The following is a 13,228-nucleotide window of genomic DNA, read 5'->3' as shown; positions in this document are numbered from 1 at the left end:
ACCTTGAGGGCAGATATGTGGCTAACGGCCCTACAGCCAAAAGCAAGCAGATTAAATGGCAAGCAAACCACCACAGTCTGATACTGACAGACAAACGTGAAGTGCTGGAGCCTACATTCAGACCAAAACACAACACAACACAACGGAGAGCTAACTGACCTAGAAGTCACAGGTGGCAGCTGGAAGACTACTGACATTTTGGCAGCCTATGTCTGTGTGTGTGATTCTGGGGGTGTCATGATAAAAAAAAAGAAAGACAGGCACTGCCACTGTGGAAGCTAGGGGCTCCTCTGCTCATCATTAGCATCCATCCCCTCGATGGACCTCCTCGGAGAAGCGCAGTGCTGTTGCATTGCAGGTCCTGCCCACTCCCCCACCCTCCTGGGCATAGTGCTGACAGCAGCTCCTCTGTTCTGGCCTGTAACTCACCAGCCTGCCCTTTATCGCCCTGTGTTTGTCCGAAGGAGGACAGTGAGCAGCAGGCTGAAACTACTATAAATGTAGAAGCTGCCAGCAGGACAGAGATCCTGACAAATAGAAGTCAGGAGCTTTTCTTCTTTAATTACCTCAAGCCCAAGTCCATCGGAAAAAAGATAAATGGCAATACATTTGTCAAGGAAGACTAAGGAGGGGATATGTATACAGCAAGACACCTAAGACTACAGAGCAGGTAGAACCCACAATCATGTGGTATTATTTTCATTGACGTGTAAAGGCTGCCAAAAGCCGTGTTGCTTGGAGGTTTCACAATGTGACATCAAAATGAAATGGAATTTCCATAGAAATCAGGTCATTTGAAACAATGTTTTGACACAATTTGTGATCATTTGTGAAACATTTCATGAAAAATCTACATTTCATTGTGAGCACAGCTCATTTAACTGATGTAGAACACAACTTCCAATGCCAACAGACTGGAAAATTCAAACATCCCATTTTTCTATAATACACCGTGTGCCAAATTCATACATAAAGTACGTATCAAAATCTGCAATTTCACAAATCTGTGGTGGTTCCACAGACTCATGCAGGGATTGTGTGCTCATCATTGGTATATTGGCTAATAATGTTTGATTAACTGCGTTCATATGTTGGAAGCTTTCAAACCTGCAAGAAAAGTGTGAAAAACGAAATATTGCAGTGCCAGAACTCAGATGGGCTCTTTAATGTATTCAGAGGGCACCATACCTTCACATATTGCCCAACAAAGTGGGTGACTTCAGCCGTGAAGCAGCCGGATGAATCCACAGGACAGATTGGCGCGGAGTCTCTCTGAATAATGTCATAGTCCATACAGACACGGTAATCATCCTGAGGGAAGAACACAACGCCATCATGGATGAAACGATTTGGTTTCAAAAACTGAAACTTTAAAGGCTTGAGGACATGAAATAAATGAAAATGTTTCTGTCTAAAAAAAATACTCTGCCCATTATGATATGCATATTGGTACCAGTTATCCCTGCTCTATGCCATTCTCTGTTTTCCTCAAGGGTAATTCCTGTATTTTTCTATGACCAAGTTTCTGTCTCCCAATTTGTTCCACAACACATACTCAGGGCTCATCGGCCACCAAAATGGGCCCACACCCTGTCCAATGGCCCATCAGAAATGATCCCACCGGTGAAATTAAATCTTCTCTTTTGTGTGCCTTTTCTGCCCATTTAACCTGCTACTTGGAGGAAAAACTCAGTCTGTTCATCTAGATGGTTTGTCTGCTAATGATGTGAGCGTGTTTGGAAAGATAGCCTACTAGTCTGCTTGCCTTTATGCTCTCTGTCACGCTAGCATTGAATTGTATTATTATTATTATTATGACCATATACCATATATGAGTATGTAAGGGATAATGTATAGAACGCCGGTCATTATCGGGAAAATAAGTCCCAACAGGGCGAACCGGACCCCCAAGCACCAGCGGTGGGGTCTTATTTTCCCGATGGTTTAGCCAATGAAAGCATATCTTTGCGAAAGTTCTGTGGCCATTCCGTGTTCATCCCATACGGTTTGTGCATGATTGTTCAAGGACTGAAAAACAATTGCTTTTTGCTATATACTACCACCACTACCATATTTTAGATTTTAGATTATTACCTTGTATTTCATTTCTTTTTGTTCTTGATCCGGTTTTCTTTTCATTGATTTGTTTTTTTTGTGACAACTGCTTTCATTTATTACTATTTTGTTAATGTAGGATCTACTTTGTATTGTTATTACTATTATTTTATTTATTTATTTATTTTTACAGCACTTTCACTTTGGTCAACTGTTGGTGTTTTTTAAATGTGCTATATAAAATAAATTGACATTGACATTAATGCTATTCTGCTGACTTTCCATCATTTCCACCACACTTCAACATGTAATTGCGATAATACTGCCAACCACAATCATTTTGGTCACTATAATCGTGATGTTCAATTTTCATACTGTTACATTACACACGCTGTCGTGCAAGCCTATACTGGGAGATCTGCAACAACATATTTTGACTTGATTTTTTATGTCCTTTGTGCTGTAGCTGCTTTATATTTTACCTTTGAACGGCCCCTTGCACCAGCATGAAAAAAATGTAAACACCCTACCATGGGCCAATGGCTTTACGTCTGTGATGACAGAGGCAGTGTGGTAATTGCTATATTTCCCATTGATTTGCACACATTTTTATATCTCCACATACAGCACTAAGGTAATGCCGCTAGGGTTTGTATGCTACAACAGTTATGCGTGGGACTTAAATTAAATAAATTAAAATAAATGAGGTGAGAGGAAGTGTCTTTTTTTCAGCAGCCCAATAGTACTTACAGCGCCAAAGTATGGTGCCTGGTGGACCACCCCTGTACCCTCTTCTTCACGGACATAGTTATCCAACACCACCTGGAAGGCCCCATGTTCCTTACACTGCACCGGAGAGAGAGAGACCAACATGAAAAATAAACAGACAAAAGCTAGTTCCAACCAAGTTATGGAACTAAACAAAATGACTTACTGTATGCTAATCTGACACAGGCCTTTCGAACACATTCAAGTTTTTTGGCAATGACTTTGTAAAGCCACAGAATAGCCCCAAGTTAACTTATTTTACAGCTCAAGAGCACACTATACCATAAAGCTTAATATAACTCTCCCAAAGAGCCCACATATTGATTGTATCAGAGGTCAGACGAGCGCTTACCCTGCTGAAGTACTCAAAGAGTGGCTTATACTTCTTCCCTTTCAGTGCCTTGCCAGGGAACCTGGGGGAGGGAGATGAGAGCAGTGAAGACAGCGGTTCAATCTTTCCTGACACCGTAAGCTTATTGGCCTGTCAGCCTCCATAGGAGCCAGTAGTGTGCCTGGCGTAGGCAGCTCTATGGAGCAGGATCTGTTTTGTCTGACTGTCTCTCTGCCTGTCCAGTCTCACCCCATCCTCTGACGCTGCTTCCTGCAGCTCTGAGGACAGCCACTGAGCTGTGTAATGACTTCTGTCTCTCCTTTGTCCTCTGTTCTCTCTTTTAGTCATATCTCTCAAAGTCTGGCTCAGCCTATGGTTGACTGCGGCGTAAAAGAAAGAGTAAAAGAAAGTTCAACAGCTAAAGCTGTCCAAGGACAATGAGAGGGCATAAAGGTCATGAATAGAGTTTCAAGGTGAAAGCAATGAGGGGTAATTCTCATTCACCCAAAGCAACAATCTGCAGCACAAGTTACAATTATAATTTATAAAAAAACACACAAGAGAAAAGAATCCAAGTTAGTCACGAAACAGCTTAGCTCATTATCATAGCTTTCTAACTGTTTGACAGCACAAAATTATATTTAAATGTGACACTGGGATTCTAACAGCTCCAACAAACCACTTGCAAAAATAACAAATAAAGGCTTAAGATGTTAAAACGGCCAAGGACCTTCTCCTCCCATCACCACTCAGGAAGCAGGCGGCCTCATCTCCCCACAGTGCAGTTCAGCGCTGAGCTCCAGCCTTCCAGGCAGTGGGAGTTAAACAGGCCAGGGGAAGAGCTGAGCAAATACGTCTGAGAATTCAGACAGGTCCAGCAGAGAGTAGCTACAGCTAGCAGGTCAAAGGTTGGCGCTTACTTGTCCAGCAGGGTGTACTCTGCCTCCGACTTGAACAGAGCTCCCAGGCGTGCCTCCATCATGATGTAGACCTTCTCCGTGGCATTATCTGAGGGGAAAGGAAACACAGAGCAATAGGCAGTCAGCTGCTTGCTGCATCAAGTTGACAAGGAGAGCAATGGCACAGGTTAAAACTGTACCAAATTTAACATGCAAGTGTAAAGCCTTTTCTGCCTGAACAGGAAAATAGAACAGCTATGATCATTCATTAAAGGAAAAAGTTTGGTCTACCGAGGGCCTATTTTTAGAACTTAACTAGTATAAAATGTCCTTGTGGATGTTAACAACATTAATCGGGGTAGTTTTGAGTAAGACCAGAATATGTATTTTCAACAAAACAGTATATAGCTAGCTATAGCCTTGTTGGCAAACTTGCTACTCATAGTAAATCACTACTTTAAGATACTGACAAGGCTCAAATCATCATTACACTTCTATGATACTGTGGAGAGGGTTCCTGCAGACATACTGCAGTATCAACTAGATGTACCGCAGAGCGGTACAAAATCTGACTGCTGCCCAGTCCTGCACATTCTTCCCGTAAAATTAAATCACGCTTGTCAATTTGTCTCCATCTCCTACTCTTGCAATTTTTGTGTATGTACATGTAAATGATTGTGTGCATGTGTGTGCTTGCTTCTGTGTATATGTGTGCTTCTCTGTGCGTGTGTGTTCACTTGTGAGTGTGTGTGTGTGGGGGGGGGGTTAATGGTGTGTGTATGTCTGTTTATGTGTGTGTATGTTTATGTGCCTGTGTGTGTGTGTGTGTGTGTGTGTGTGTGTGTGTGTGTGTGTGTGTGTGTGTGTGTGTGTGTGTGTGTGTGTGTGTGTGTGTGTGTGTGTGTGTGTGTGTGTGTGTGTGTGTGTGTGTGTGTGTGTGTGTGTGTGTGTGTGTGTGTGTGTGTGTGTGTGTGTGTGTGTGTGTGTGTGTGTGTGTGTGTGTGTGTGTGTGTGTGTGTGTGTGTGTGTGTGTGTGTGCGCGCGCGTGTGTGTGCGCGCGTGTGTTGGTGTGTTTATGTGAGTGTGCGTGTGCATCCCATGAACAGAATTCCATGAAACTCAGCATGCCTTCAGAGGGTGTAAAAGTGATCCTACAGGTCAAATTTCGTGCAATTCACATCAGCCAAAGATACCTGCAATTAGAGCCTATGCAGTAGCTTATGTTGCATTCTGTAATGATTTTGTATGGACTTCCCCTAGCATTTTCATTGCAAATGTATATTCCGGTCTTACTCAAAATTACTCCAATTAATTAGCCTGACGTAGCCAGAACTCAATTCTAGTCAGAATATGAGTCTGGAATTGGAGCATTGAGACGTAAATATGGGGCGTGTTTCAACAGACACAGGAGGAAAAATGCCTCTGCACACAATTGGATAGACCCAACCAATCAGCACAACAAAATAGCCTACCGTGAATCATGCAAACAGTCAAAAGATCCTTCATCTCAACAAATGCCTTTATCACAGCTTTCTGTTTGTTTTTTAAAAGTTATTCCACTGTGGGACAGATGCGATAGCGACATCTGAACGTCTAGCTTCTCTAGCAACAAGCTTTCCGCTGGTAACAGTATCAACCGAAGCGTGCTCAGGTCATGAGAATAAATAGGCACTGTCACTGTCTCATCTGTCCATCAAGCTCACCTGGACAATCTGATTGGTCAGCTGATTCTCATACGGGCATAAAGGCTTGACCAAATTTCCCGACCTCAAATTTTGGGCTGGTTTCCAGGCTACCAATTAATGTTGTTAACATCCCCAACAACCATTTACTCTTGTTATCATCTAAAAATAGACCCTAGGTTGTTATTAGACCAACCTTTTTTCTTAAATGATTGAGATTCTCCAAATGGAAGAGCTGGTTGTTGCACTAAAAAGATTAAAAGACCATTTTCAAATATTAGAAACTAAAGTGAAGTCATACAAAACATTGGTTCTACATCCAATCTAACATTGAGAAAACAAGCTAATCAAATCTCAGCGCATTTATATTCCAGTTGTATCTGCAGAGGTCCTGACTCCATATAGTATAAACACTAGTGTGTGGTCAGTGGGTTTCAGACACACTCATGGAACCGCAGGAGATGGGTGTAAGCACTTAGGAACAGTGAGAGGAGGTGAGCAAGGCTCCAAACCAGTCTTGACTAATGGGACCAAAAACAGGGTCTGGTGAAGGGGGAGAGGAAGACCGAAAAAAGAGGTGAAGAATGGGAAACAAAGGGAGAGAGGGAAGGGGGGAAGCACATCAATAAAAGATGGCACATCGTCCCTCTGGAGCGGGCCAATAAATGATTGCGCAGGCCATGCCGGCTGCTGCTGCTGGCAGTTTGCGTGGGCCCAAGCCATCGACGCAAAGCAGATTGGTATTCTGTGCAGTTCTCCCATGCAGCAATCAGGCAACAGCAGGCTGTGCTGAGGGGCAACAGTGCCCCCTGCTTGCTTTAGCTGGTAACTGCACCAGTCTACACAGAAAGTAGGTCAACCATCTACCACCAGCACTCTCTAAAAGGGAACCACAGCAATACACACTCATGCCTACACAAACAGACACAGACACACACAGACACACACAGACACACACACAGACACACACACAGACACACACACAGACACACAGAGACACACACACAAAAGAGTCCAGGGCTATTTTTATATTAAAAAAAAAGACTAGGCTTTTTGAGTGACCTGATTTGAAGACTTGTAGACCTTTAGAGCTTCAAAGCATCACAGTTCTAACTGGAGAATATATTCAAAAATGTCAGCTGAAGGACACCTTATTATGCCCTTTTTGCAAAAAGAATAACATTTAAGAACAGTCAAATGGTTTCAGCATCAGCATCAAATTAACTGACCCATGGCGGCCCTTTGTTAGAAAGGACAAATGTAAGGCTTATCATTAATGTAGTTATCATTATGATTTTTCATATCCGATTTATGTCTGATGTACTGTACTGTATGCTCCCATTTCATACAAACATGGATCTGTCTGATTCAAACATTGTTCTGTTCCATCCACAAGCTTTCAGAACATTTGCAAAAGACAGACGAAATGAACACACAAGGATGAACAGAAGGCTCCAACTGCATCCATATCTGTATTTAATGTTGAGCGTAATTGAGCCTTTAAAACACAGACTGACCTTTGACCTTGACATACTGGAACTCTGGATTGACACAGAGGGCCAGGTTACTGGGCAGAGTCCAGGGGGTAGTGGTCCAGGCAATCAGACTAACAGCCTCATCCTCCAACAAAGGGAAGTTGACAATGACAGATGGGTCCTGGACATCCTGGAGAGGGAGATCACGATGATTGATCAAGAGGAAAAAAAAGAATCCACATATTACTTGATAAAACTCATTATGAACATGATTAGCCTGCGATCCAGTGCAAGGATGTTTTAGCCATAACAATATTAGGCAGGTTTATAAGGTTTTAAGGTATGTTTTGGTAGTTAACAAGTTTGCCATCCTCAAACACTTTCTGATGGTATGTGGTCATATGATTAAGAGCTAAACATGTCTGTCGATACTGGCACCATTTTTCTAGGTTTTTCACTACACACCAATTATGACCCAAACACATCAGCTACTAACTTCATCAGTGCCAACTTTATTGTTGATAATATTTACAAGGCTTGTTGGCTAGTTATGCTATTCATTTTAGCAGATAGCTAGCACGTATTAGATGTTTAACATTCATCTGCAAGCCAACTAAAAAATGACTTTGGGACATAAGGTGTGATGACTGAAGAGTCCCCACATCTTCAGCAGTGTCCAAGACTTGTATTTGTCACATACATAGAGATACTAGAACACGGAGTGAAATGTGATTGGTTATTCAACTTATTTCTGCGCAGTGGTGCTCTTGGGGGAATCACCAACTATTTATAAAGATCAAGAGAGATTTAATAAATCACGAGGGGCAGGGGTATTTTGACTCTTGCCTGATTTGAACGGTACTGCATGTTTTGCTGTTTGTGCATACTTAACATGTAGATACGAATGACCTCAGGCTATATGCCGTATCCCAGCTTTTCTTCTCTCTCTCTCTCTGTCTTTCTCACTTGTAGTGGTGTAACTCACAGCCCTGAGTCATGTCAATGAAATATTTCCTGTTTGTAGTGCTAGCCCATTAGCACACTCGCAAACACTGACATGAGTGAGCACACGAAACACCCATCACAACTGACATGCGCCAAAGCCTTCACTTGTCCAGCAAAAACAAACAAATATCAAAAACAATCTGGTCGTTGTGAGGGTATAGCAGAAGAAATGTACAAGTTTTTCCTTGTTTAATCTATTGCACTACAACAGCGAACTGCCAATTCCTTTGCTGTGAGTGTGAATGTGTGTGGGCAGTACAGCAAGCAGGCCAGCAGCATACCTTGTAGTTCTGGTGAGACTCAAAGTTAGAAAGAGGAGTATTGCAGGCAGTGGAGAATGGCATGACTTTCACTCCCCTGTAGACCAAGCCTTTGTCATACAGCTGCTTAAACACCCACCTGAGGTAAGAGAGGAAACAACACATTAAGAAGGGGGAGCACACAGGCATGGTTGAGAATTTAGTAGTAGTTAGATTATTAATAAGGCATTAGATTCATTGGGCCATAAACCAAAATAATGGGAATTTAAAAACACTAAAATGAGCATGAGCGCAGATGTGAACAGTGTGAAAACAGCATTTGGAAGTAGGGTACAAAGGGTACAAAACTAAAACAAACCCTTCCTTCCATCTTATTTTGCAAATGTGTAGCCCTTGAATGCAATAACATGTATTGAAATAGTCTATTTAGAAGTAACCCATTTTTCAAAAAATTTAGGGTGGAGAAGAATTCCACTACATTACATTCTACTAATGGCCCTATACTACTAGGTATCTTTGACTGACGTGTTTAGAACTCCACAAATTTGACCTGTAGGATCACTTTGACACCCTCTGAATGCATACTGAGTTTTGTGGAATTCCGTTCATAAGGGGGCAGTGTTTCCCATACATTGACTAATCTGTGGCGGGGCGCCATGAAATCAAAACCGGCCGCCCCACATTAATATTCTGTGTTTAATTCAATTTAATTTAATTTAAATTAAATATAAGATCAAATCCTTGCATTGAGCTGCACTTTTTACACACCCAGCCTTTCCTTGCCCCGCCCCGCTCTCTCTCGTAGCCCGCTGCCACTCCTCTGCATGTGCATTTAACAAAATATTCACGAATGTTGAAGGATTAATGCCACATAGAAGCATTGCATAGAATACGTCTGGCTAAATTGCTATTAAATCCGCTTAGCATCGTGACCATGCTGCGCAAATTTGTTCAAAACTGCTGCATTAAAGTTAACTCTGCTAAGGTCTTATCACAACATAGTAGGCTACATTGAGGAGACTAAACTAAGTTAAGTTATGCAATCAAGCAGTATCTCAAAGCTAACGTTAGAATACTGTTTGGATGTCGAATTTAGCATGCTTAGCCTACTTACAGCTGCTTGTCAATTTCGTTGATTTTTTCGTTGATTTTTTTTCGTTGAAGGGTTGATTTTATTGACTCTGACACTGAATGTTTGCAAAATCCCGATATAAATGGAAAAGTGTTTTCCAAAATTCAAAAGTGCTTGTCCCAAAGTACGAACCTTTATTTTATGTAGAAAACGTAATGAATTGCATCCACACATCAGCAGCCTTTTAACTGTGTTACAATTGCAAGGGTTCCCTCACGAACGTCTTAAAGTGACAGTCACTCAATTAGACCTATACACTACCAAGATGGACCTCAGCATCTATAGGGATGAAAATGATACATTACAAACTACCATCTCTCGCAAATCCTTAAGCAGAAATACCCTTCTTAGAGCTGACAATAACCATCTAACTCACTTAAGTCGGAACATTCCAATGGGCCAATTTCTACGAGTGAGGAAGAACTGCAGTTCCATCTCAGATTTTGCATCCAAGGCCGTTCAAGTTATCAAATGGCTTTGAGCAAAGGGGCTACGCAAAATCAGACGTCAACTTGTTACTCTCCAGCAGCCAGGAAAATAAAAAACATAATCCGCAAACATTGGCATATTCTCCAATGCAACCTGACCCTCAGGGAGTCTACTACTATTCACTTTCAGACACTCTCGAAAATATTAGAGACCACCTTGTCCATTCAGACATGAAAATCCCTTGTCCCATAACCTGGCTTTCCAATCCACCTCAATGTTTTCACAAGTGCAGCAACTGCACACAGTGCTCAAACTCCACCAAAACAAAGCACTTTTCACACCCCCGCACCGGGAAGAAATATTCTAAACAAATGATAAGATGTAATACCCATCGAAACGTCTCTTTTTACTGCTCCAAAATAAAATAACAAGCATCCACGTCTGTGTGCTCCGGTGATTCCTCCCGCTCTCCACATGATCGGTCCTCTCCCGTGAAGCACCAGATTGGCAATCAGAAGTGCGGTGGAACTACTTTTTTTAATAGTTACAGCTAGTAATATCAATATCAATAGTTCTTAACTATTTCAGTTCAAATCTGTTCTGTCCTATGTCTGAATAATGACTGTCAGCTAACAACATGGTGTCTTGTTATGTTGTGGTTTTGCTTGTTTATTTTACTGATGACATTGTCTATAATGACTGAACTTACCAAACAGTCTCCATGAACCAAGGATAAAGAGTCTTGTAGTCATTCTTAAAGTCAATCCATCGTCCCATACGGGTAACAGATACCTGATAAAAAAAATAATAATAATGAGTTTGAGGTCAATCGTATCTCAAATCAGGATTTTAGATATGAACATCCATTTCAATATCTCCTTCTCAGGCCAAATCTCAGTCTTGCCTTTACACCACTTTCCTTTTATCACATATGTTTTGATTCAGTGAAATATCCAAAGTCATTATTTCGTACCTCAGACAAGGACCAATGTGTGACTATCCCCACCCTACCCCTATATGTGTTAGCCTTGTGTGTGATCAAGCAAGACAGAGATGCTCACAACAATGTGGTCCAACAAATAAATAGTCTCTACTACTGGAAACACATTGAAAAGTTTCAACACCAAGTACTGAACAAGTACCAAGTATTGAACATAAACATACCTCCCATTCATTTGAGTATCTCATAACAATGTTCCTGCACTGCTTGTTGTATTCCGCAATTCCCATCTTGGCCACATCCTCTGGCCCTTTAATGCCAAGGGTTTTATCAATTTCATATTCCTAAGAGGGACAGAGGGGGAAGAAACATTAGACATTATAGTACAAAAATGCAAATGTATAACATCTCTGTCTCAATTGCTATTACTTGAGACACACAGGACTAGAGATGTAACGGTATGAAAATTTAACATGACTATTATAGTGACCATAATTGTCACGGTTGTTGGTACTATCACAGTATTTTTCAAATGTGCTGAAAATGTTTCTGAGTCAACAGAATAGAATAGTGTCTTGTCATGAAATAGCTCCTTTAAGAGAAAAAGGCTCCCTTTTTGCTACTTGGTGCATGTTAGTGCAGAGGGAGAGAGAAAACATGAAAAACGAATAGAATATGGGCAGTTGACTAAGGTAAAGTTAGTCAATTGTTAGTCACTAAAAAAAAGCTGCAACTCATTTGATTGAAGCTGTATCTTGTGCATGTCTGTTGCTCACAACTAGCCACCCATAAGGGAGAGCTGGGACCATTAAACACCTTTTAATTAAACTTAATTCACAAAAAGATTGTGCCACACTGAAAGTTAATATTTTGTCACTAGCAACCTACATCTGTCCTCTGTAACATATAGTTGCATTTTCAGCTCTAAACAAAACCTTTCAGGAATTATTTCAACAAAAGCGGAATGTGCGTATTGTTTCATTTGTCCCTCCTGGTCAGGATGAATGAAGCAGGCATGGGGGACAAGAAAAGCATAGGCTACAGTTTAAACTAGCCTATGTAAACTTCCGACAATTTCAATATTTTACAACATATCGTGAATGAATGGCCGCCACAAGTTGTCGTTAGCTGTAGCCTAGTAGATGCCATGAGTGTTTATCACAACAAACTTCCAAGATGCAGTAGGCAGTTGTATGCATTCATATCAGACGAGTGGTAAAAAATCTCAAAATCTCAAAAGTGTTATGCCACTTATCTTATACATTTGATAGATTCAATGGAGAACCATTCCTGTGAGAGTAGGCCTGCAAAAATGCACCGCAGATCCACAAATCTAGCTAGGTTTATTTGTGTTTGCAGTCATCCTGAACTATGCGCAGCAGTGGCACCTGATTTCAAACACATGACAAGTCCACGTTGATGCTGCGCCTGTGCGCCTTTTTCTACTCAGATGATGCTGGAAAGAACTCCACACACATTTTTCACACCATGGTAATTAAGATAATTAAAATCAAAACGGTAATTGCTATCGTCAAGAATTTTATTGGGGTTTACCGTTAAACCAGTAATCGTTACATCCCTACTGAGGACAATGCTGTGGTAGTACTGAAACAGCTATTACAGTCAAAACAAATACATTTTGGGGGAAATGGATACTGTAAGACTTGCAGCTCTACTACCATTCAACAAGCCACACACGGAATTGAAAAGTGCAACATAAATGGTTCATACCACAGGCAATCCATGGCAATCCCAGCCAAATCTCCTGTCTACATGAAAGCCACTCTGATGGGCAAACCTGGTGACAATGTCCTTGATGGTACCAGCCAGGATGTGACCATAATGAGGCAAGCCAGTGGCAAATGGAGGCCCATCATAGAATGTGTACCTACGAGTGACATCAAGACAGAATTATTTAGAAAATGACATCACTAACCGCAATGACAATATATCCAGGAAGCAATCTTGGACAATGGTAAACCAGCATTGCAACATTCCACTTTGTTTGGGTTCTCTACATGCAGGTCAATGACCTTAACTTAATGTGGAATGAAGTGATGAGGCGAAGAAAACAAGGCAAGACATTTTTCTGATGAAGAATTGGGTTGTGATTAAAGGACATCATCCCCACTCCACACACAACATTTGAGGAATGTTGCTTTGTGTAGTGAATTGTGAGTTTACTACATTTTCAGTTATGGCTTAATATAAAGTATGGCTGCAATAATGTTTATTGCTGATACATTACAATC

The 13,228-nt window shown here is 41.2% G+C and overlaps 1 protein-coding gene across 3 annotated transcripts in view; it reads right to left on the bottom strand.

The window, feature by feature from the left end:
- Positions 1–13,228, bottom strand: part of iars1 (isoleucyl-tRNA synthetase 1) — a 55,980-nt gene that overhangs the window by 41,886 nt on the left and 866 nt on the right. For all 3 annotated transcript variants that reach the window (XM_076268953.1, XM_076268954.1, XM_076268955.1), the window contains exons 3-11: positions 12,708–12,864; positions 11,201–11,320; positions 10,746–10,828; positions 8,497–8,614; positions 7,253–7,400; positions 4,075–4,162; positions 3,176–3,236; positions 2,806–2,901; positions 1,189–1,311 (exon numbers count right to left, since the gene is read on the bottom strand). In XM_076268953.1, the coding sequence (XP_076125068.1) occupies positions 1,189–1,311; positions 2,806–2,901; positions 3,176–3,236; positions 4,075–4,162; positions 7,253–7,400; positions 8,497–8,614; positions 10,746–10,828; positions 11,201–11,320; positions 12,708–12,864 (994 nt within the window). The remainder of the gene's footprint in view (positions 1–1,188; positions 1,312–2,805; positions 2,902–3,175; positions 3,237–4,074; positions 4,163–7,252; positions 7,401–8,496; positions 8,615–10,745; positions 10,829–11,200; positions 11,321–12,707; positions 12,865–13,228) is intronic.

Source organism: Alosa pseudoharengus, unplaced genomic scaffold, assembly GCF_046254945.1.
Source record: "Alosa pseudoharengus isolate Yale_2024_CS ecotype anadromous, Long Island Sound unplaced genomic scaffold, YU_APseudo_1.1 YU_APseudo_1.1_scf_5, whole genome shotgun sequence".
NCBI classification, from domain to species: domain Eukaryota; kingdom Metazoa; phylum Chordata; class Actinopteri; order Clupeiformes; family Clupeidae; genus Alosa; species Alosa pseudoharengus.
Note: the sequence above shows the minus strand (reverse complement) of the source record. Positions and strands in the feature narration are given on the sequence as shown.